At 45.4% G+C, this 22,396-nt stretch overlaps 1 protein-coding gene across 3 annotated transcripts; it reads right to left on the reverse strand.

Annotated features, from left to right (window-relative positions):
* Positions 1–2,430: 2,430 nt before the first annotated feature.
* Positions 2,431–21,431, reverse strand: LOC116614791 (ammonium transporter Rh type A). Of its 3 annotated transcripts, none has more exons than XM_048728819.1 (10): positions 21,206–21,431; positions 12,164–12,359; positions 10,402–10,697; positions 8,953–9,122; positions 8,494–8,631; positions 7,960–8,096; positions 5,890–6,071; positions 5,290–5,363; positions 4,104–4,200; positions 2,431–3,059 (listed from the first exon to the last, which is right to left on the reverse strand). In XM_048728819.1, the coding sequence occupies exons 1-9, from the start codon at positions 21,357–21,359 to the stop codon at positions 4,114–4,116; spliced, it is 1,434 nt and encodes a 477-aa protein (XP_048584776.1). In that variant the 5' UTR covers positions 21,360–21,431; the 3' UTR covers positions 2,431–3,059; positions 4,104–4,113. The 3 variants fall into 3 exon arrangements, with proteins under 3 accessions (XP_048584776.1, XP_048584766.1, XP_048584774.1); XM_048728809.1 differs by lacking the exon at positions 21,206–21,431 and adding an exon at positions 16,495–16,851; XM_048728817.1 differs by lacking the exons at positions 4,104–4,200; positions 21,206–21,431 and adding an exon at positions 16,495–16,848.
* Between the last annotated feature and the right edge of the window lie 965 nt (positions 21,432–22,396).

Below are 22,396 nucleotides of genomic sequence, written 5' to 3' on the forward strand. Positions count from 1 at the left end.
AGATATCAGTTTGGCTGGACGTTCATTCCATTGATGAATTTTCACGCGCGCTCATTGGTCAATACGGGTCACGTGTACATTTTCACTGGACAAATATCAGGCGATAACGTCAAGCCAGCAACTGAGGTTTATATCATATATTTCAAATACTTTAAACTCATTGTCAGATTAGTTAGGGTTAGGTATTGGAGTGCGTACTGGTCTCCCGACTAAGCGCTACCCAGGGAACCATGGCAACCGGGCCACAGCTCCCCGCCACAAGGGATACGCGTCATACTGATTTCTCAGTGGAATATACTAACCATAAGCCTTGGAAGGGTGGGTGGGGACTGAAATCCGTGGATCTTAGGTGAGCGTTGTTTGTCTCACTCGAAACGCTGCCAGTGCAAGAAAGGCGCGGGGTGGTCCTTCTCCTGACCAGGGGCCAGCTATTCGGCCCCAGGGCGCGCGACCGTGACTCGGTTTAACTTCGTTTAAATTTTATTCAGACACATTTAAACTCATCCTCAGATAAGTTGGGGTTAGGTATCGGAGCGCGTGCTGGTCGCCCGACCAAGCGATACCCAGGGAACCATGGCAACCGGGCCACAGCTCTCCGCCGACCAGGTGATTGAAAAGCTCATTCAGACACATTTAAAGGCTCTTATTTCCTATAGTTTTTTGGGCCTTACAAAAGTCTCATAACAATAACATTGGAATCCTTTACATTTAAACCAATCAAGATCGTAACATGCTTTGGAAGTGAAGGGAAACGACCACACCCCCTCTGGACTAGGGCTTTCTAGATTGTGCTCGGCACTATTTTAGCGCAATTTGGGTTTGGGAGCACTATTTTGATCAGAGAGCACTTTTTGGGTAAACAAGTCAACTTCTAGCTTTTTTAACCCAAGTTACTAGGTTTTGTTGTCTTATATAGACATTTCTAGTTTCCTTGACTACAAATAATATTATCTCAACTAGGCTAAGACTGTAAGACTGGTGATTTCGACATTTTAATAAGTAGGCTGTGCTTTGGTAACCACAAATATTGGGTAGCATGTGGAGGTCATTACAATAATAGAATGCCTTATCTAGAAGATCTGTTTGCCATGTTTTCCTGTTTTGCATCTATTGTAGTTATTTCTCGTTAGGAGATTGTTATAATTAAGGTCTGTTAACAGGTTTGACATTGGTGATGTTTGTAAATGAACATAGTTTTTTTGGAAGTATCCAAATAACAAAGGTAAACAAACACAAAAGAGAACAAAGTCATTTATAATACAGTTAGTTGTATTATAAGTGTGATTTACCCGTTCATGGACAACAATATAACTCTAATGCATGTATTAAATAAACGAAAGAATATTGCTTTTATTAAATAGTCAGTCAGCTGAAGCCCCCCCCCCCCCCCCCACCAAGAATCTAAAGGTGTCGGTCCTTGATCCAAGGAGAACAAGCTCAACTGCTAGAAGGGGATGTCAAAGGGCAATCAAGTCGATGCCATAACCTTTCACATTGCAAGATTGCAATTTGCTGGAAAGACCAAATAAGCAATGAGCAAGTCCTAAAAAAGCTAATTTGTGAAGGGAAGTTTAAGGAGAAGATCCGTTATGTGCTTAGACAAGATCAAGAATGTATTTGTGATGAAGCCATGACATAGAAATCCAAGAGGCAAGAAAGCGAGCAAGATTTAAAACAGCTAGGAGAAGGACCGCGGAGAAGTATGGGGACTAGTCAGGGTGGGAGACTTGGGAGGAGTTGCGGGGTAAACGCGGCTCACTGCTAGAAGTGGGAAAACCCTGTGGAAGCCCATGTGCCACCAGGCACGAGGGGGAGGGGGGGGGGGGGTGGTAGGCAACAAGGGCCTTCGCCATCCATCGTTGCTTGGTCCAGTTTCTAGTCATTGTAAAAGTACTTTTTTATTGTTTTTAAGGATATGTATATTTGCAACTGATTTTAAATGTCCTTGTTTGAGTCGCCCGTTTGAGACAGCGTCTTGCCCGCATTCCTAATCCCCCCCCCACCCTTATTGTGAGATTCTTTTATGTTCTATGGGGGTGGGGTTTCTCTGAAAAAAATATTTTAATAGTGAATGTATAAGTATACTTAGATTTCCAGGATGTTTAAGGATGTGTGTATAACTGACCCTCCTATTATTTACACAACAATTAAACGGGGGCTATTAAAATTTGTGTCTTGAGTAAAAACCTTCCCTCGCCCCTCTGGGTTTTAAATGAGCGTCCCTTTTTCGTTATTTTTTCGCCTTAGAGCTGTATACGTCACGAATTACCTCGTGAAATTTCAGTAATTGTGTTAATTACAATTTCGCTAGCATTAATCTTAAAAAAGTGCCCAGATCATTGGAAAAACGACATCCAATGATTGATTCCCTTACTTGGTCATATATGATATCCTATAAAACCTCTAAAAATTGCAAACATAAACAGGAAAGGATATCGACTTTTTCTTTATTTTGTTGTCTAATGGGGATATACATAATGCAATGGAAATCAAACTGGCGATTGAGCTTCCTACTTATGAATTAAAACATGCTAATCTACTAAATCAGACATGATAATGCCAAACTCAAGACCTTGTAACAATAAGGTTGTTATACTGTGCATTATATCAACTCGATACAGAGCTGTAGCAGGCCCCGAAGTATTTGGGGGGGGAGTGGTGGTGCACGGCATAATTTTGGGGTGTGGCACGTGCCCCAAGAGCCCCCGTGCCCCCCAAAGCCTCACTCCCCCCTGCTACAGCTCTGTAATATGGTGAAATGTGCAGGTTGAAAAAGTTAAAAGGATGAAATAATCTAAAATCTTACGTGCTTCTAATTCCGTGCAATTCCTATTATTGACTAATTCCTTTTATCGACTACAGTATATTAAAAGAGTACACACACAAATCTAGCCTACTGGCCTGAAAATGGCGTATTCCTGGAGGAACGACACGCGGTTAAGGTTGTTGCTGCTCGTGGTCTACACGTGAACAACACGTGATTAAAACTTGTGCTCCTCGTGACCTTGCTCGCCGCTGGAAGTGTCCTTGATGACGACATGAATGCTTTCCGATGGAACCTGCGCCATGCAAGACATGTGTTGGTGTTGAGGTTATTGATGATGACGGTTATTGACAATGGTTCTGGTGCAGATATGTTGGTTACATCCCCGGGTACCCAGGGCGTCGCGGTCAGCGTAACGAGGCGCGAGAACGAGGCGGCGAAGGGGGGAATTTTTTCCCGCCCCCTACCCCTCTTACGGCCTTGTTCCACCACATTCTCGCGCCTGTGACCTCGACGCCCTGGGCTCCTGCGGATGTGTTGGTTATGACTGTGGTAGTGTGATGATGGTGATGATGATAATGGTTGTGGTTGTGGTGATTCATGTGGGTGGTGATGATGGTGGTGGTGACGTTGTGGTGTTGACGATGTGACAATGATAGTGGTGGTGTTGACGATGTGAACGATGATGGTGGTGGTGAGTGGTGGTGTAAATGATAATGATGGTGGTGGTGTTGACGATGTGAACGATGATGGTGGTGGTGGGTGGTGGTGGGTGGTGGTGTTGACGATGTGAATGATAATGGTGGTGGTGTTGACGATGTAAATGATAATGATGGTGGTGGTGTTGACGATGTGACCGATAATGGTGGTGGTGGTGACGATGTGAATGATAATGATAATGGTGACGTAGTGGTGTTGACGATGTAAATGATAATGGTGGTGGTGGTGACGATGTGAATGATAATGGTGGGTGGTGGTGGTGACGATGTGAATGATAATGGTGGTGGTGTTGACGATGTGAATGATAATGGTGGTGGTGTTGACGATGTAAATGATAATGGTGGTGGTGTTGACGATGTGAATGATAATGGTGGTGGTGAGTGGTGGTGGTGACGATGTGCTAGCGATAGTGGTAGTCGGTTTTTTGACTTGATGATAGCCTGATGTTATGACACGGTGGCAGAGCAGATAACTATTAGTATTCACATCTGATCACAAATAATCATCAAATCACGTTTATTCCATTGTCGATGGAAAATGATTTATCTTGATTTTATTTATCATAATTTACCATGCTTTATTTATCACGCTTTAGAATGTCAAACAGGTTTAAGTGTACCTCATGGTAGCTAAGGCTGCTCTAATGGGATAGGCGTGTTTTCATTCTGATTTACACCATAGTAACCCGGGCTGTCGGCCACCGCCATGGGGCTGGTCTATAGAACGGATTCAACATCACAGTCAGAAGGGAGGGGGCCGAGCAAAAAGAAAACAAACCAAATTTAAAAATAAATAGATAAAAACGCCTGCCCACGCTCACGTGTAATCTGATCATTACATGGAATTAGTGCCCGACCATTTGATATTTGACTGGGAGGCATACTTTTTCTGGGACATTTTTTCTCTGGAATTTCCCCAAACCTCTTAGCCAATATTTACTTGCTTCTTTATCTAGAGAATTCAGCTTGCCCAACTTTTCGGGGGACTTCTGTTAACGACCCGTCAGATAAGTAATGGTTGGTTTCTTAGCTATTTAATGTCAACCAAGATTAAGTGCAGGTTACGTTTAGTTTTATGCTTCCTTTGCAGGCGTGTGTCGAGAGGGAAGCGGGGGGGGGGGTCCGAGGGGTACGGACCCCACCCAGCTCATGTGACCATGTTGACCCTTTTGTTGCTAGTCAAGGAGACTGTTAACTGTATGTGTTTTTTGTATAGAAAATCGTGCTACAGATGCCGATTTGAGCGTAATTGATCATTGGTCAATTGTTTTGCTTCTCAGTTTCAAGCTTTATTAAATCTGATGGTTTATTTGCTTAGTTATTAGTGCGCCCAAGTGCAGTGTATGCAATGAAGCTTGGTGCACACTGGTGACATAACGACTTAAGTGTTAGCATTGCCTTGATCATTTAAGGCTTATTTTTACTTAGCGAAGTAAAGAAGGACCTAGGCTGCTTATAACGCGGTGTAAAATTCATGCAAAGGGGGCGCAAGCAGAGAAGGAAGAAATGAATCGGTTATTTTTTCCTCCTCCAACTGCGTCTTCTTCGCGCTGAATCACGCTCTGACATCTCCTCTTCCTTTTCCGTCGCTGTTTACTTAGCCAGGAAAAATCCGGCTTTAGAAATCACATGTAGACATGTACAGAAATATTATGAAATATAATATATGCAAGAATAACACGTCAATAATAACATGGATTAGCATACTCAACAGAGAAATCATAGAATTCTTTTGCAACGTAAAATGTATTAAGAATAATGTGACATAAAATGCTCAATGGTGATTGGCTATAAATGTCGTCGTACCTCCCAGAAGTCTTTGTCGTCATACAGCTGATACCCGGCTGGCGGCTCGAAGATGCTCACCTTACAGATGAAGCCTCAACACAAGAGGAAGGGATTTGAGATAAATATGTTACTCTCTTTATACAGAAATCAATTCTGTGATAGACGAGCCACTAACAATATTGCGAGCAATATGAAATTTGCCTTTAGAATGAAGTTAAATCACAGAAAGAGAGATCGAGTATGCGGGTAACGATTTGGACCATCTTTGAGGTAAAGTAAATGAAACGATTCACCAATCTAGATTTCGTGCGCATACAAAGGATTTTAAGACTGTAGGCTCCAGAGTATTGGAGAGGCACAATACAGAGACATTAAGAAAATATTGGGACACAGACACGCCCCTACTGGTCATTACCTTATATATATATATTAATATATTTGGGTAGGGGGGGAGCACGTGCCCCCAGTGCCCCACCCCCTGCTAAGGCCCTGTTATAAAAGACTAAGTAGGAGCTTTTAACTCCCCCTTCTCTAACCTTCAGCCGTTCATCTAATTAAGCAAAATAAAAATAATAAACAAATAATGGCTGCGGGGAAGTATTCTCCCTGGGCTAGTACCTGTAATGGCACCACCGACCAGAGCAATGGCGATAGCCAGGAAAAGTGCCGCCATCTGGTAGCCTCCCTGCTCCTTGTAGCTGCGCCCATCACCAGGGGTGAACTGGACGTTCATGTTCTTAAGCTTCACGTACTCTGTAGAGTTTACCTTGGGAGCAACGGCACTCCACACGTTGTACAAGCTGCGTCAGGAAATAAATAGGAACAGTTAATTCGCTATACTCACCACTAACACTATTTTGTATATATGTGAACAAAGCAAAGAGTACGATCAATGTGTATTGCGCAAACAGTCAAAAACACCGCAATTGTACCCTTCCGCAAAATACCAGGTGACTTAAATAATTCATTTCCATCGTTTAATTCAAGCAAGTAACTGAGAAATCAATCAATCAAATATCATTAATAGAGTATCAGACTTCAATTGCAGATGGTTATTTTGAAGTTTTTTTTGCAAATGAACCACTGTATTTTTAATTGTAAACAATAACAAAGGAGTGGTTGATCGACATTCTTTAACTGTTTTTTGCGTCATGTATAATCGCACATATCATCATAGCCATATTGCGTCATGTATGTTCTTAACCGTCATAGCCATATGTGTAGCCATATTGCGTCATGTATGTGTTCTTACCCATCGTAGCCATATGTGTAGCCATATTGCGTCATGTATGTGTTCTTACCCATCGTAGCCATATGTGTAGCCATATTACGTCATGTATGTTCTTACCCGTCATACCCATATGTGTAGCCATATTGCGTCATGTATGTTCTTACTCATCGTAGCCATGTGTAGCCATATTGCGTCATGTATGTTCTTACCCATCGTAGCCATATGTGTAGCCATATTGCGTCATGTATGTTCTTACCCATCGTAGCCATATGTGTAGCCATATTGCGTCATGGATGTTCTTACCCGTCATAGCCATATGTGTAGCCATATTGCGTCATGTATGTTCTTACCCGTCATAGCCATATGTGTAGCCATATTGCGTCATGTATGTTCTTACCCATCGTAGCCATATGTGTAGCCATATTGCGTCATGTATGTTCTTACCCATCGTAGCCATATGTGTAGCCATATTGCGTCATGTATGTTCTTACCCGTCATAGCCATATGTGTAGCCATATTGCGTCATGTATGTGTTCTTACCCATCGTAGCCATATGTGTAGCCATATTGCGTCATGTATGTTCTTACCCATCGTAGCCATATGTGTAGCCATATTGCGTCATGTATGTTCTTACCCGTCATAGCCATATGTGTAGCCATATTGCGTCATGTATGTGTTCTTACCCATCGTAGCCATATGTGTAGCCATATTGCGTCATGTATGCGTTCTTGCCCATCGTAGCCATATGTGTAGCCATATTGCGTCATGTATGTGTTCTTACCCATCGTAGCCATATGTGTAGCCATATTGCGTCATGTATGTGTTCTTACCCATCGTAGCCATATGTGTAGCCATATTGCGTCATGTATGTGTTCTTACCCATCGTAGCCATATGTGTAGCCATATTGCGTCATGTATGTGTTCTTACCCATCGTAGCCATATGTGTAGCCATATTGCGTCATGTATGTGTTCTTACCCATCGTAGCCATATGTGTAGCCATATTGCGTCATGTATGTGTTCTTACCCGTCATAGCCATATGTGTAGCCATATTGCGTCATGTATGTGTTCTTACCCATCGTAGCCATATGTGTAGCCATATTGCGTCATGTATGTTCTTACCCATCGTAGCCATATGTGTAGCCATATTGCGTCATGTATGTTCTTACCCGTCATAGCCATATGTGTAGCCATATTGCGTCATGTATGTTCTTACCCATCGTAGCCATATGTGTAGCCATATTGCGTCATGTATGTGTTCTTACCCATCGTAGCCATATGTGTAGCCATATTGCGTCATGTATGTTCTTACCCATCGTAGCCATATGTGTAGCCATATTGCGTCATGTATGTTCTTACCCGTCATAGCCATATGTGTAGCCATATTGCGTCATGTATGTGTTCTTACCCATCGTAGCCATATGTGTAGCCATATTGCGTCATGTATGTGTTCTTACCCATCGTAGCCATATGTGTCTGGGTCGGCGTTCGCAGCGGCGACAGCTCCAACAATGGCGCCAATGATTCCCGGCATGCCATGCAGGTTATTCACTCCGCAAGTATCGTGGGTCTTCAGGTAGTTGGTTAGGAAAGGCTATAACAACATTAAGATGTAAATAACAACAATAAATAACAACAACACCAAAATTAGAAAGGTCGTTGAAGAATCGTTGATCTCTATTTGCTGGAATAACTTTCCACGATTCTCACTAGCCTATTCAACAGTTGCGCGACAGACGGAAAAGCCGGGCTTAGTTTACCCTTCGAAACAGGATCTCCGTTGTCGCCCCAGCCTCCCAATTTTTTGGCCGAGCGCTACGTCCGGAAGAAAGGCTTTTCCGGTAGCGTTTCTGTGACGCTTTTCAAGAGCCTGTTTCACAGGCTAGATTGTCACCTGCCTTATTGATTTCTTTGTCATATCCCCCTATTCATATAATAGGCGATCGTTCTTTTAAAAACATCTAGCCTGTAAAAATACAGGAAAAACTCACTGTCAAGTAGGCGTATCCCAGGGTGCTGATGGTACCAGAGATAGAGCCAACCAGCAGCGCACCCCACGGATAGATCACCATGTTACTCGCCGTTCCTATGGCAACACCTCCAGCCAAAGTAGCGTTTTGGATATGGACCTGTAAAAGAGTGCATACTTTGAGTGGACAATTTTACAAGAGGTCGCATAGTGTAATAACTTCACTTCAAAAACAACCCAGTATTTTCAACATGACCTCATGTAAATGCATAGATTAAGCTACATCAACTTGAGGGGGGGAGGGGATAATACCCTGGTATAACTTTTGACATAGAGAACCCCCTCCTCCCCACCCTCCCCATCTTGTTTTATAATGATTAATGAGAGACCCAAGAACACCCTCTTTCTTCGCCCTAGTGACCCTGTCAGCCATTGAAATATAAAAAGGGGCGTACTGAATCCATAGTCCTTCACGGCTTACCATGTTGAGCTTATAGCCCTTCTGGAATAGCGGCGACAGAGCGAACGTCACGACACAAGCGGCCGCGAGGGAGTAGTAGGTGTTGATAACGGCACGATGCTGAGCGACATAATCAGGGGCGACCAGGATGCTGTTAAAGCTAGGCCAGAACAGCCATAGGAACAGCGTGCCTGAAACAAAACATAGGTATGAGGCATGAGGGCGTAACATGTCACCACCAGACAACAATAAGAACAGCGTGCCTGGAATATAACATAGGCATGAGGGCGTAACATGTCACCACCCGAAAACAATAAGAACAGCGTGCCTGGAATATAACATAGGCATGAGGGCGTAACATGTCACCACCAGACAACAATAAGAACAGCGTGCCTGGAATATAACATAGGCATGAGGGCGTAACATTTCACCACCCGAAAACAATAACAACAGCGTGCCTGGAATATAACATAGGCATGAGGGCGTAACATTTCACAACCGGACAACAACAAGAGTTACAGCGTGCCTGGAATATAACATAGGCATGAGGGCGTAACATGTCACCACCAGACAACAATAAGAACAGCGTGCCTGGAATATAACATAGGCATGAGGGCGTAACATGTCACCACCCGAAAACAATAAGAACAGCGTGCCTGGAATATAACATAGGCATGAGGGCGTAACATGTCACAACCGGACAACAACAAGAGTTACAGCGTGCCTGGAATATAACATAGGCATGAGGGCGTAACATGTCACCACCCGAAAACAATAAGAACAGCGTGCCTGGAATATAACATAGGCATGAGGGCGTAACATGTCACCACCCGAAAACAATAAGAACAGCGTGCCTGGAATATAACATAGGCATGAGGGCGTAACATGTCACCACCCGAAAACAATAACAACAGCGTGCCTGGAATATAACATAGGCATGAGGGCGTAACATGTCACCACCCGAAAACAATAACAACAGCGTGCCTGGAATATAACATAGGCATGAGGGCGTAACATGTCACCACCCGAAAACAATAACAACAGCGTGCCTGGAATATAACATAGGCATGAGGGCGTAACATTTCATAACCGGACAACAACAAGAGTTACAGCGTGCCTGGAATATAACATAGGCATGAGGGCGTAACATTTAACAACCGGACAACAACAAAACAACGTTCCTGGAATATAACATAGGCATGAGGGCGTAACATTTCACAGCCGGACAACAACAAGAGTTACAGCGTGCCTGGAATGACATAGGTATGAGAGAGTATCAAGGAGTACGCATTTTTAGATTTTCGAAGTAGAAGTGTTTCAAATAAAAATGCATTTTGTAATCTGCCGATAACTCAAGTGGTTTTATTTTGAGGTTTGACTTTCAGCAAGTCCGGCATATCCTTTCTCACTTATCTTCTAATAGTATCGTCTGCAGGGCCGTAGCAGTGGGTAGGGGAAACGTCTACCTACCCAGCATAGAGAACAGATCCGAGTGATAAACAGATCCCTCCTTGTCGCTCTCGTCGTTCGCCTTTTCGTAAAGCACTCGTGCGATGGCGATACCAAAATACGCGCCAAAAGCGTGGATGATGATAGAGCCACCGGCGTCGGCAATCTTAAAGTAATGGACGGCGATGAACTCGTTGATGGCGAAGAAGATGACCTCAAAGAATCCGATGACAAGAAGCTGCAGCCGACTGACTTTGCCAAGGACCGCCCCAAACGAGATGAGAACTGCAGCAGCCGTGAACTCGGCGCCGGTCATACTACACAAGAATATCGGGATTATTAGAGAGAGAAAAAGGGGAAGAAGCAACGGTCTTTCAAATGTCCGCACACCCGTCATCATGGGGGTACTTATGTCTTTGTGTTGACCTGATATGTTTGCCTGGAATAGGAACTGAGTTACGTTTTTTACTTTTGCTTCCAGTCGCATGGGAAAGCAAGCATTACATGGATTTGACCGAAAAACCGAGAACGTAATATTATAAAGAATTTAGTTATAGAGCTAATTATTATACATATGCTTTTCAAGCAAACTTTTGAGTATGAAAGAGATTACCTAGATTTTTGGTGTATCTTATTGCGGAGGCGCCATATTTCAAAGTGCAAAGTAAAATTTGAACTCTAGAATCTGAAATGCTCCAAGACATTCGAGGAGAGTAGTGAGTAGGTTATGAGAGATTTAACTTTTTAAACCCTAAGATCACAGATTGCGTGCATTTCAAAAGGTAGCTTGCTTTTGTTGTTCTGGGGGTCGTTTCTCAAAACTCCAGGTAATTACCGGGCCCGTTTGGGTAACGGGAGAGTTTTCGGGATACTTTTCCGGGCGAGGAAGAGCGTTTCTCAAAGCTTGCGGTAGCGTCCCGGTTGTTTACGGGTTCCCGATAAGTAAATTATAATTTTCAGAGTCAATAAATAGATTGGCTAAATAATTATTGAATATCAATAAAAATCGTAGATTTGTCGATGTCTGTAGACAACTGGTACCCCGAACACTGCTGTGGCATCGGCACTTTTCGAAAAAAAGACAAAGAACAAGTAGATAAAGTCTCATTTTGTAGCAAACTTCCAATACCTTCACAAAGTTGTTTACATTTATTTAGGCGCACGGTGACAGCTAAATGTCAAATCATTTGACAGAAAACAAACCTGATTGGCTGGTAGGGAATCCCATAAAATGATGTTAGCCGTGATTGGTCCACTTCTTTCCGGGCAGTGATATAGTTTTCTCAAGTGATGAAAATTCACTACAACTCGACACAACTTGAAAATGGCGAGATTTAATCGGAAAAAAGCACCAAATTGGATAGTTCAACTTGGCCAATTCTAGATGAATAGTTGATCTATAAATTCAGCTAAAAATATTAAGGAAAAACAACGTTTTGGGTATCAATTTTCGCATTTAAAGTAATTCCCGGTAAGTTAACGGGAGCTCTTGAGCTCCCGTTAGTTACCGGGCGAGTTACCGGGATTTTTTCCGGGCCCGACAATAACGGGCGTTTTGAGAAACACCCGTAAAGTTTATTGGGGGCTTACCGGGTGACTTTCCGTGTTTCCGGGTTTATCGGGATTTTTGAGAAACGACCCCCAGGGCACAAAAATTCTAAAAAAATAAAGTGAAGTACCGAGCACAGGCTCACACAAAAAGACAAAAAATGCTTGCTCACCCCATACCCCGTTTCTATTGTAGGCGTGGTGTATCCCCACCCCCACCCCCTGAGGTACTCACGTCTGAACGTTGACCTTGATATGGCTGTGCCCTTCTCCGATGATCTGGTTGAACACACCCGTCACGATCGTCGCCCACTGGCAAACCAGCGCTGCGATGAAGAAGTTGTAACCGAGCGCGCCAAAGCTGTACTTGCGGAGGAACGTCATCAAGAAGCCGAAGCCAATATAGACCATCACGTGTACATCTTGGAACACTGCAAACAAGAGTGGCAGTTTTAGTTTACACTTAACACTGTATAGGTAGTGTAGACCGGATGTAAGACAAGTGCTTTGCAAGCAAGCATCTAATATTACAATCTAGGGGTAGGGGTGTGGGCAATTACAGGGGAAGTAAATGGTCTGGTGAGTATGCTTCAGGTTTATTGTTATTTCTTGGTGTCTGGGAAAAGAGAGCATTTTCAACACAAAAAAACGAACAATTTTTTTTCTACCAATATGAGCAACGGCTTTTAGGCTTTTAAATCGGAAGTCTTTTTGCTACCAATTGTCAGGTGAAGTTCACAGCAAAGAAATTATATGGCAAACCACATCAATGAAGAAGGGGTGTAATTCAAGGGAATTGAAACGAAGATTTGAACGAAATTTATATTAACATATGAAACAAAAAGGGCAACCTTTAGTCCCTTCAGGGTACAGGACCCTTAGTCCCCCCAGGGTACAGGACTCTTCGCCCCCCCAGAGTACAGGACCCTTCGTCCCCCCAGGGTACAGGGCCCTTCGTCCCCCCAGGACACAGCACCCTTTGTCCCCCCAGGGTACAGGACCCTCCGTCCCCCCAGGACACAGCACCCTTTGTCCCCCCAGGGTAGAGGACCCTTCGCCCCCCCAGAGTACAGGACCCTTCGTCCCCCCAGGGTACAGGACCCTTCGTCCCCCCAGAGTACAGGACCCTTCGCCCCCCCAGGACACAGCACCCTTTGTCCCCCCAGGGTACAGGACCCTTCGTCCCCCCAGGGTACAGGACCCTCCGTCCCCCCAGGACACAGCACCCTTTGTCCCCCCAGGGTACAGGACCCTTCGTTCCCCCAGGGTACAGGACCCTTCGTCCCCCAGGGTACAGGACCCTTTGTCCCCCCAGGGTACAGGACCCTTCGTCCCCCCAGGGTACAGGACCCTTCGTCCCTCAGGGTACAGGACCCTTCGTCCCCCCAGGGTACAGGATCCTTTGTCCCCTCCCCCTCCCCCAGGGTACAGGACCCTTCGTCCCCCCAGGGTACAGGACCTTTCGTCATCCCCCAGGGTACAGGACCCTTCGTCCCCCCAGGGTACAGGACCCTTTGTCCCCCCAGGGTACAGGACCCTTCGTCCCCCCAGGGTACAGGACCCTTCGTTCCCCAGGGTACAGGACCCTTCGTCCCTCAGGGTACAGGATCCTTTGTCCCCTCCCCCTCCAGGGTACAGGACCCTTCGTCCCCCCAGGGTACAGGAACTTTCGTCCCCCCCAGGGTACAGGAACCTTTGTCCCCCAGGGTACAGGACCCTTCGTCCCCCCAGGGTACAGGACCCTTTGTCCCCCCAGGGTACATGACCCTTCAACCCCCCAGGGTACAGGACCCTTCATCCCACCAGGGTACAGGACCCTTCGTCCCCCCAGGACACAGCACCCTTTGTCCCCCCAGGGTACAGGACCCTCCGTCCCCCCAGGACACAGCACCCTTTGTCCCCCCAGGGTACAGGACCCTTCGCCCCCCCCCCCCCCCCCCCAGAGTAAAGGACCCTTCGTCCCCCCAGGGTACAGGACCCTTCGTCCCCCCAGGGTACAGGACCCTTCGTCCCCCCAGAGTACAGGACCCTTCGCCCCCCCAGGACACAGCACCCTTTGTCCCCCCAGGGTACAGGACCCTTCGTCCCCCCAGGGTACAGGACCCTCCGTCCCCCCAGGACACAGCACCCTTTGTCCCCCCAGGGTACAGGACCCTTCGTCCCCCCAGGGTACAGGGCCCTTCGTCCCCCAGGGTACAGGACCCTTTGTCCCCCCAGGGTACAGGACCCTTCGTTCCCCCAGGGTACAGGACCCTTCGTCCCTCAGGGTACAGGACCCTTCGTCCCCCCAGGGTACAGGATCCTTTGTCCCCTCCCCCAGGGTACAGGACCCTTCGTCCCCCCAGGGTACAGGACCTTTCGTCCCCCCCAGGGTACAGGACCCTTCGTCCCCCCAGGGTACAGGACCCTTTGTCCCCCCAGGGTACAGGACCCTTCGTCCCCCCAGGGTACAGGACCCTTCGTTCCCCAGGGTACAGGACCCTTCGTCCCTCAGGGTACAGGATCCTTTGTCCCCTCCCCCTCCAGGGTACAGGACCCTTCGTCCCCCCAGGGTACAGGACCTTTCGTCCCCCCCAGGGTACAGGAACCTTTGTCCCCCAGGGTACAGGACCCTTCGTCCCCCCAGGGTACAGGACCCTTTGTCCCCCCAGGGTACATGACCCTTCAACCCCCCAGGGTACAGGACCCTTCATCCCCCCAGGGTACAGGACCCTTTGTCCCCCAGGGTACAGGACCTTTCGTCTCCCCCAGGGTACAGGAACCTTCGTCCCCCAGGGTACAGGACCCTTTGTCCCCCCAGGGTACAGGACCCTTCGCCCCCCCCCCCCCCCCCCCCTAGAGTACAGGACCCTTCGTCCCCCCAGGGTACAGGACCCTTCGTCCCCCCAGAGTACAGGACCCTTCGCCCCCCCAGGACACAGCACCCTTTGTCCCCCCAGGGTACAGGACCCTTCGTCCCCCCAGGGTACAGGACCCTCCGTCCCCCCAGGACACAGCACCCTTTGTCCCCCCAGGGTACAGGACCCTTCGTCCCCCCAGGGTACAGGGCCCTTCGTCCCCCAGGGTACAGGACCCTTTGTCCCCCCAGGGTACAGGACCCTTCGTCCCCCCAGGGTACAGGACCCTTCGTCCCTCAGGGTACAGGACCCTTCGTCCCTCAGGGTACAGGACCCTTCGTCCCTCAGGGTACAGGACCCTTCGTCCCCCCAGGGTACAGGATCCTTTGTCCCCTCCCCCTCCCCCAGGGTACAGGACCCTTCGTCCCCCCAGGGTACAGGACCTTTCGTCCCCCCCAGGGTACAGGACCCTTCGTCCCCCCAGGGTACAGGACCCTTTGTCCCCCCAGGGTACAGGACCCTTCGTTCCCCAGGGTACAGGACCCTTCGTCCCTCAGGGTACAGGATCCTTTGTCCCCTCCCCCTCCAGGGTACAGGACCCTTCGTCCCCCCAGGGTACAGGACCTTTCGTCCCCCCCAGGGTACAGGAACCTTTGTCCCCCAGGGTACATGACCCTTCATCCCCCCAGGGTACAGGACCCTTCGTCCCCCCAGGGTACAGGACCCTTCGTCCCCCCAGGGTACAGGACCCTTCGTCCCCCCAGGGTACAGGACCCTTCGTCCCTCAGGGTACAGGACCCTTCGTCCCCCCAGGGTACAGGACCCTTCGTCCACCCAGGGTACAGGACCCTTCGTCCACCCATGGTACAGGGCATTTCGTCCCCCCGGGGCACATGATGATACATGATGTACATTACGCAATTCGATAAAAAAAAATGACACCACTTATGGTCACGACACGGACATTAGAAACTTTTTTTCTGCCTGATAAAATTTTTTTCTGCCTGATAGAATTTTTTCTGCCTGATAATTTATGTGTTGTGTTGAGTTGAATGCTTTTTACATGCAATTAGTGCTTTAAGCTCGCCCTAAAGTTTTGAAATTTTTTTCCAGCCTCTAAATTAACCTAATAGGTTAATTTATGGTCTAGCCCGTCTCCAATATCAGAAGAAAAATGTTGACCATCTGAAAAACACGCGTTGTCATAGGTGTCTCCGGTCTCACGATTGATTGGTCCAACTTGATCCCGCTCTACTGTGTTTGTCAGACGCGAACACAAAGTATGCTAAGTATGCATACCACTTAAATTGTGCTTTTGGAGATTATTAACTCGGGCCAAGATGAATTTTTGTAAATTTTTAATCTCAGGTAATGCCACTTGCTAACCCTTATTCCCATTTCTTTACAACCTCAATTATCGATAACAACTCAACACAGATCCTGTCACTCAACATGCGCTCAATATGGTGCGATGCGAATCCCATATCGCTAGGTATCCCGCGTTCACGCTACTGGGACTGGGCATTCCTCTAAATGTAGGACATGATTAATTCCATAGATTATCATCTCAGAATGAGTAATCTTAGTATTATCTTTACGAAGCTCACTGCTAAGCTTTAAAGTTATGTCGTCATGCGAGAATATAAAAAAAGTCAATAATAAAATTATTCTGAAATTTAAGCCAACATGAACAATTCGCATGCACGCTAAATCTTGTAGCCTGACTTACTTGGGTAATAGACTGTGATGTCGTTTTTGGCTAGTTGTTTAAGTTCTGTAGTGTACGAGTGGTTAATAGTAAGGATCCCACTTCCCGGCAATCTGTTTTGCCAGTAGAAAGAATTATCCGAGCTCTTGTGTGGGGGCAACGCATGATCGCCGTAGTCGACCAAAGGAGCGTAGAGCACAATCAAAAGTATTTGAAAAGACAAACAGATAACAGTGAATGTCGGTTCGCCTGCCATTGGGGCCGGAGTTTGTGGGACCGGGATACGAGAGCACTTCGTGAATGCTCCTCTCCAAGACACGACAGGACGCTCTCAGTCTGGGACGCTCTGAGATGTAAGCGACGCGCACAACTTATCAACAACCCACCAAATAGATGTATCATATTTCACGATTTACAATAGCCAGAAGGCTAGATTTTCGACGAACGTTCCCGCAAGGGGGGGGGGGGGGGGGGGGGGTGGGGGGGGTGTGGTTCTTCAGTGTAAAAGTGATAGGGATGCTCGTCGGGAGATTCGAAAAATACCTGCTCACCAAAAGTTGCTATCCTAAAAATACCCCCAGAAGCCCTAGAAAAATACCAATTATCTAAGAGAAAAGCCTTTTTTTCTCGGATGCCCCCTAAAAATACGACAATCATCCCTATCAGGTCGACATGGGAAGAACCCTCCCCCCCCGGGGACGAACGCCCTCTAGGTAGTATATAACGTTATGTAAAGTTATATGGTACCAATAAACATCATCATCATAGTAGTCGTCACCTTTCCTCTTTTACATTTCCAAAGATTTCTTTTGAAATAGCAAAATAAAGAAATAAGGAACGGGAATTGATCGGTGTGAGCCTCCTCTTCCTTAGAATCCTGGCCCGGGGTCTTCCCATGTCGACCTGATAAGAATGCTCGTCGTATCTTTAGGGGTTAAAATTGGGCCTCGGGTATTTTTTTAAGGGGTTTCTGATAAAAAATGGCATTTTCTCTTAGAAATGGTATTTTTAAGGCTTATGAGGTATTTTAAGGGCAGCAATTTTTGGTGTGCAGGTATTTTTTAGGGGTATTTCTCGAATTTCCCGACGAGCATCCCTATTAGTTTTACTCTACTTTACTTTTACCCCATCCGCCTCCCGGGAATCCTGGGTTCGGTCTACCTACACCGCTCTACTTACACCGTGTCAGAGTCACACTGAATTTGTGTAATCGTACACCATACACATTTACGGAATTCAATATGATACTTGACAACTGGATTCCCTTGTCATGATGTTTCCATACAACTCGTGTAGCTCACATCAAGCTCCTAACAATGGCTGGCACCAACACCTCAATATATCGGGCAACAACACCTCAATATTACGGGCACCAACATCTAAATATTACGGGCACCAACATCTAAATATCACGGACGCCAAACCACCACTACAGACACTAATGTACTTGATGTTGGTTATTTGTGGAGATGTTTGTTTTTATTGAAGGTGTCAAGATGCCAAGGATTTCATGTGTAACTCTTGTGTAACACTTGTACAAATCTTGTGTGTCTCAAGTAGTTCATCTCATAGCCTGTGTTGTTTTTCTCATAGGCAATTGTGTGTGGTTGACCTCCGTAATGGGATAAATCCAATCTTAAGTGATTATCATAGTGGACATTATAGTGCCATAGGTTAGTCTCCTGAACTCTCAATAAGAAGTAAGAGCACGAGCGTAGGGCGCAAGTTATTCCCGATTCTCACTGGAACGCAAAAGCGGCAAAGCGGCAAGCGTAAGGGAACGCAACAGCTTGATTTTCTTGCGCTTGTGTTTAACTGATTCCCACGTGTGCTGCGTTTGCTTTTGCTCTTGCGTCCCACAAAGAACGAGCTTTTGGCAGTTTAGTGTCGAAATCAAATCCCTCCCCACGATTGGATTTCAGACCGACACTAAAACGACCACGCGGGAAACTAACTTTAGGATGCCGGAATGTCGAAAAAAAAGGAAGAGAAAGAATGGAGGATCCGAAAAGTCTCCGCTTTCTCCGCTTTTTTTAACCGACTTGGGCTGAGTTACGCTTGGCTTCGTTCACGGAAAAAATATTTTGTTAATCAGCTTCTTGAGTTTAGAGACAATTGGGGGAAGTGGGCCCTCGAAATATCAAACAGCGCTTTATTGCATTCGAAATTACAACACTGCAATATCGTATACAATGCATAACGTTGACCAGAAAAGAAAAGGTACCAAGCTCCTGAACAGTACCACTAAAACTTTTTATCCCCCCATTATTCGTTTAAATTTTGTACAAATGGAAATATCCGCAACTTCCCAACGCGTACTTTGGAAACTCCGCTTTTTCTTGGACCCCAACTGTGATCCGCACATTTTTACGAAATCACAATTCGGACACTCCGATAGAGCCCTGAAATCACTCCAAGTTAGCGGTTATTGATGTTTCGTGATGTCAAGGGTTTGCAATGAACCGAGATGTTAGTGAACAAAAAATCTCTGACGCGCACAAACGCGGACAAAAGCTCAACAACTTTTCAACCAGCAGACTTCAATGCCATAAAAACACAAGAACTCAATAAAAAAACCTAAAACTTTTTATTGATGAGCCGTCTGTATTGATGGCGGGTGTGAGTCAGCGATGTGTCCATCTTGCTTCGTCAAGAACGCGATGCTGCTACTGGTTCACAAAGAGCGCGCCGACCTACAGTCTTATTTTGGATCTCATTCCTTCAGCCTGTTTGTCATACTTAAAAAAATGTTTTTTAAATTTTGATTTTCATATATATATTTTTTATTATCACGGCCTGTCTGAGCAGAGCTTTCTCATGTCTGTTTTTATCACTTCACTTATCCGTGAAACAAACAGGAAAAGCATGGTTCTCTGTCTTGACTCCAGTGTTTATTTTTGAGAGCGTTTAAAGATGTGTTTGAAGGAGAATGCGCAACATATGGCTTTTGGGAAAATACCAATTAGTTTCCAAGCGCCAAAAGAAAAGAAATCGTTTGTACTAATACTTTAGATCTATAGACGCCCCCTCCCCCCATCTAGTTATCTATCTAGTTACAAAATAACGAAGACGCAGAATCCCTTTCAGCTTATAACCCGTGACTAGAAAAGCCACGAACAAACCACCAACCCTCTGGCTATGGGTTCAACGGTGAGGAACTATTCAAGAGTGCACTTTGGTCAGTGCCACGCAAGGCTAAAAACGTATACAAATGAAGACACGAGCAACTGAGGCAAAATACTCTCCTGTGGGCGAGTGTTTGGCCTCGTTACTGCCCTCGACAAACCAAAAAGCCATCCGAGCGATAAACGTCTGACTTAAGCAACAGCTACTTTTGCTAATGAATCAATCCAAATCAGCTATTAAATTAAGAAATACTAATTACAGAGCAGAATGTGCCAAGAAAAAGCAAGGAATGTATGGTATGTTGTACATTAGCAAAATAACAAAATAATTACGATGACAACATCGTCAACAATATATTCTATATGCAAGTATATTTACTAACAAAGAACTACAATGTCGTTATCTTTCGCGAAGATTCAAACAATAACGAGAGAGCGATTGGAAAAGGAATATTTACTTCAAATAGATTGACGACAAGCTCAGGTTCCCTAAAAAACTCTGAATAAACAAATCTTAATTTTGTGATAGTTTTGGGCAAAACGGTATATACGCAAAATCCGTCCTTTCCGTCGCTATATTCCCATCTTTACAGGTTTTCTTAAACCATTCTCTCTGAATATCCTAACGGCAACGCGTTGTGTTTATTTGCCATGGTGTGATTTGAGGGTGTGTCGAAGGTTGAGCTCTATGCTCAGTTGCGTTTGTTTTGTCTTTAAGTGTTATCAAATCGAGAAGACATTTGCCGACCCAACTATGGAATGCATAATTATATCTGCATTTTTTCTTCTGATACAAAATATAATGCGGCAATTAATAATCTCATGACACCTAATGTATGTAGTACTTACTATAATGTCTTGTATATTTACTAAATTATAGAATCAAAAAGCCCAAACTGTCGCGATCTCGTACCAGAACAATGAATACAATACACCAAAAACTGGACATCGACTCTGCCAATTTTTCAGACTCAAACTTGAGTCTGCCCTGAAGAAGTCTTATTAAAGACAAAAATTTGGCAGAGTCGATTTCCAGTTTTTGGTGTATTGTACTAAATTATAGTATTTAGCATAGATGTCAACTCGCCCGTATAAGGCGGGTGTCACAAGATTTTGGACCTCTTCCACAAGCCTAAATATTGTGAGAATGTTCATACATTATCTATATTCGCAAGCATTGGCTCTCGTGGGTTTTTACAGATATTTACTGTATTTCACCCGATTTCAAACTGTCCAAGTTGGGTGGACAACTATGATACAGTGTTCTCAGATGAGCTCTACAAGATGACCCCATACTATATCATTTGGATATGCCGTTATGTTTTTAACTGATTGTATCAAATTTTGCGCTATGAATTTGTCAAATATGCTTTTGAGATGATAAATATTGCTATGAGGAGAATAAATGCCACTATAATTTATGAGATGATTAAAAATTGTTCACAGGCACTTTTGGGATTTGAACTCAAGGACCATTCTAGGTTTTTGAGTTCCGGTAAAAAGGCGATCTTTTAAGCTCTTGCCTAAGGTGCATTTGGAAGCAGCTACACGTGGCTGAATCTAAGTAACCAGCCATGTGCTTGCAAAAAACGAGCACGGATACTTACTGGAATAGTAGACGGAGACTCCGTTTGGTGAAGAAGGAATGCTACCCTTTTTGAGCGGTGTCGCGTCGTCACCATACTTCACGAGTACTCCAAATAGAATAATGAGTAGAGCTTGCATGCACAGCGCAAATACGGTGAACGTGACTCTTCCCATGTTCCGGCTTACACTAACTCGGGGCAGCGAAAATACTCCGGCCTGCTAGCCTACACGCGCCAAGTGGTCCAGTCTTTCTGCTCGTTACTCAATATCAAATATGAGGCTGAACCGTGAAAAGGCGGGGCTTTGAGCCGTCAATCTTTCTTGCGCAAGGGTTAGCGCGTTAATTCAAGAGAGCACAGTGGTTGGTGCAGTTCGTACGTGATGCATTTTGTTGTCCTTTTTCTCGTTTCTCTGGTAATAACTTGTTTAACTATCACAGCTTGCGCTGTTTACTGGTGCATACTGCATGCATCAACACCCTTTCACTATCTCCAGCCTCCACATTGCCCTATGGCTTACTTAACAAGCTGAGCTTTTTTCTAGCAGCAAGCAAGCTCGTAGGGATGACTTTCCGTCTTTCGTCTCTGTATGAAAGTTGGTGCGGGTTCTCAATAGTTATACACTCGCTTCTATCCCCACCCCTCTCCCTATAGCCTGAGATCACTCACTGAATCAGTGTTGCTGCCACAGCATGAGACCAAACAGCTTTGCTTCATTGTCATTCCTACGATCACCACATAAGCAAGACGAATGTTGAAACAAAAATCTCACACCTTTCACCAAGCTAACGTAACCATCGCCCATATTAGACTCATATAAATGAGTTGTCCTTAGATCCAGGGTCTGTAATTTACTGTTGTCTGTATATGCTGGCTATATGGCAATCTATTGGTTTTCTAGAACGTTCGAATTCGTTATTCGACTATTTGCGACAGTTTTTAGGTATCCCACTGAGTATACCACCCGAACATTGGCATTTGCCAAGCTTTTTTAGACCGTTTTAAAGAGGACAATTCCTAGTAAAGTTGTACAATATAGGAATATCTGTGGACATAAATTAGATTACATTAACAGTTGTCTGGAGAACTAGGCGTTGAAAAAAAAAAAAAGATCGGGGAAACAAATGCCGCCGGCTACCAGACGGAAACAAAATATCCGTATACTGGTATAGGAATATATGAATAATATGTATGGCACTACGAAAACGTTGT

This window comes from Nematostella vectensis, chromosome 1 (genome assembly GCF_932526225.1).
Source record: "Nematostella vectensis chromosome 1, jaNemVect1.1, whole genome shotgun sequence".
NCBI lineage: Eukaryota > Metazoa > Cnidaria > Anthozoa > Actiniaria > Edwardsiidae > Nematostella > Nematostella vectensis.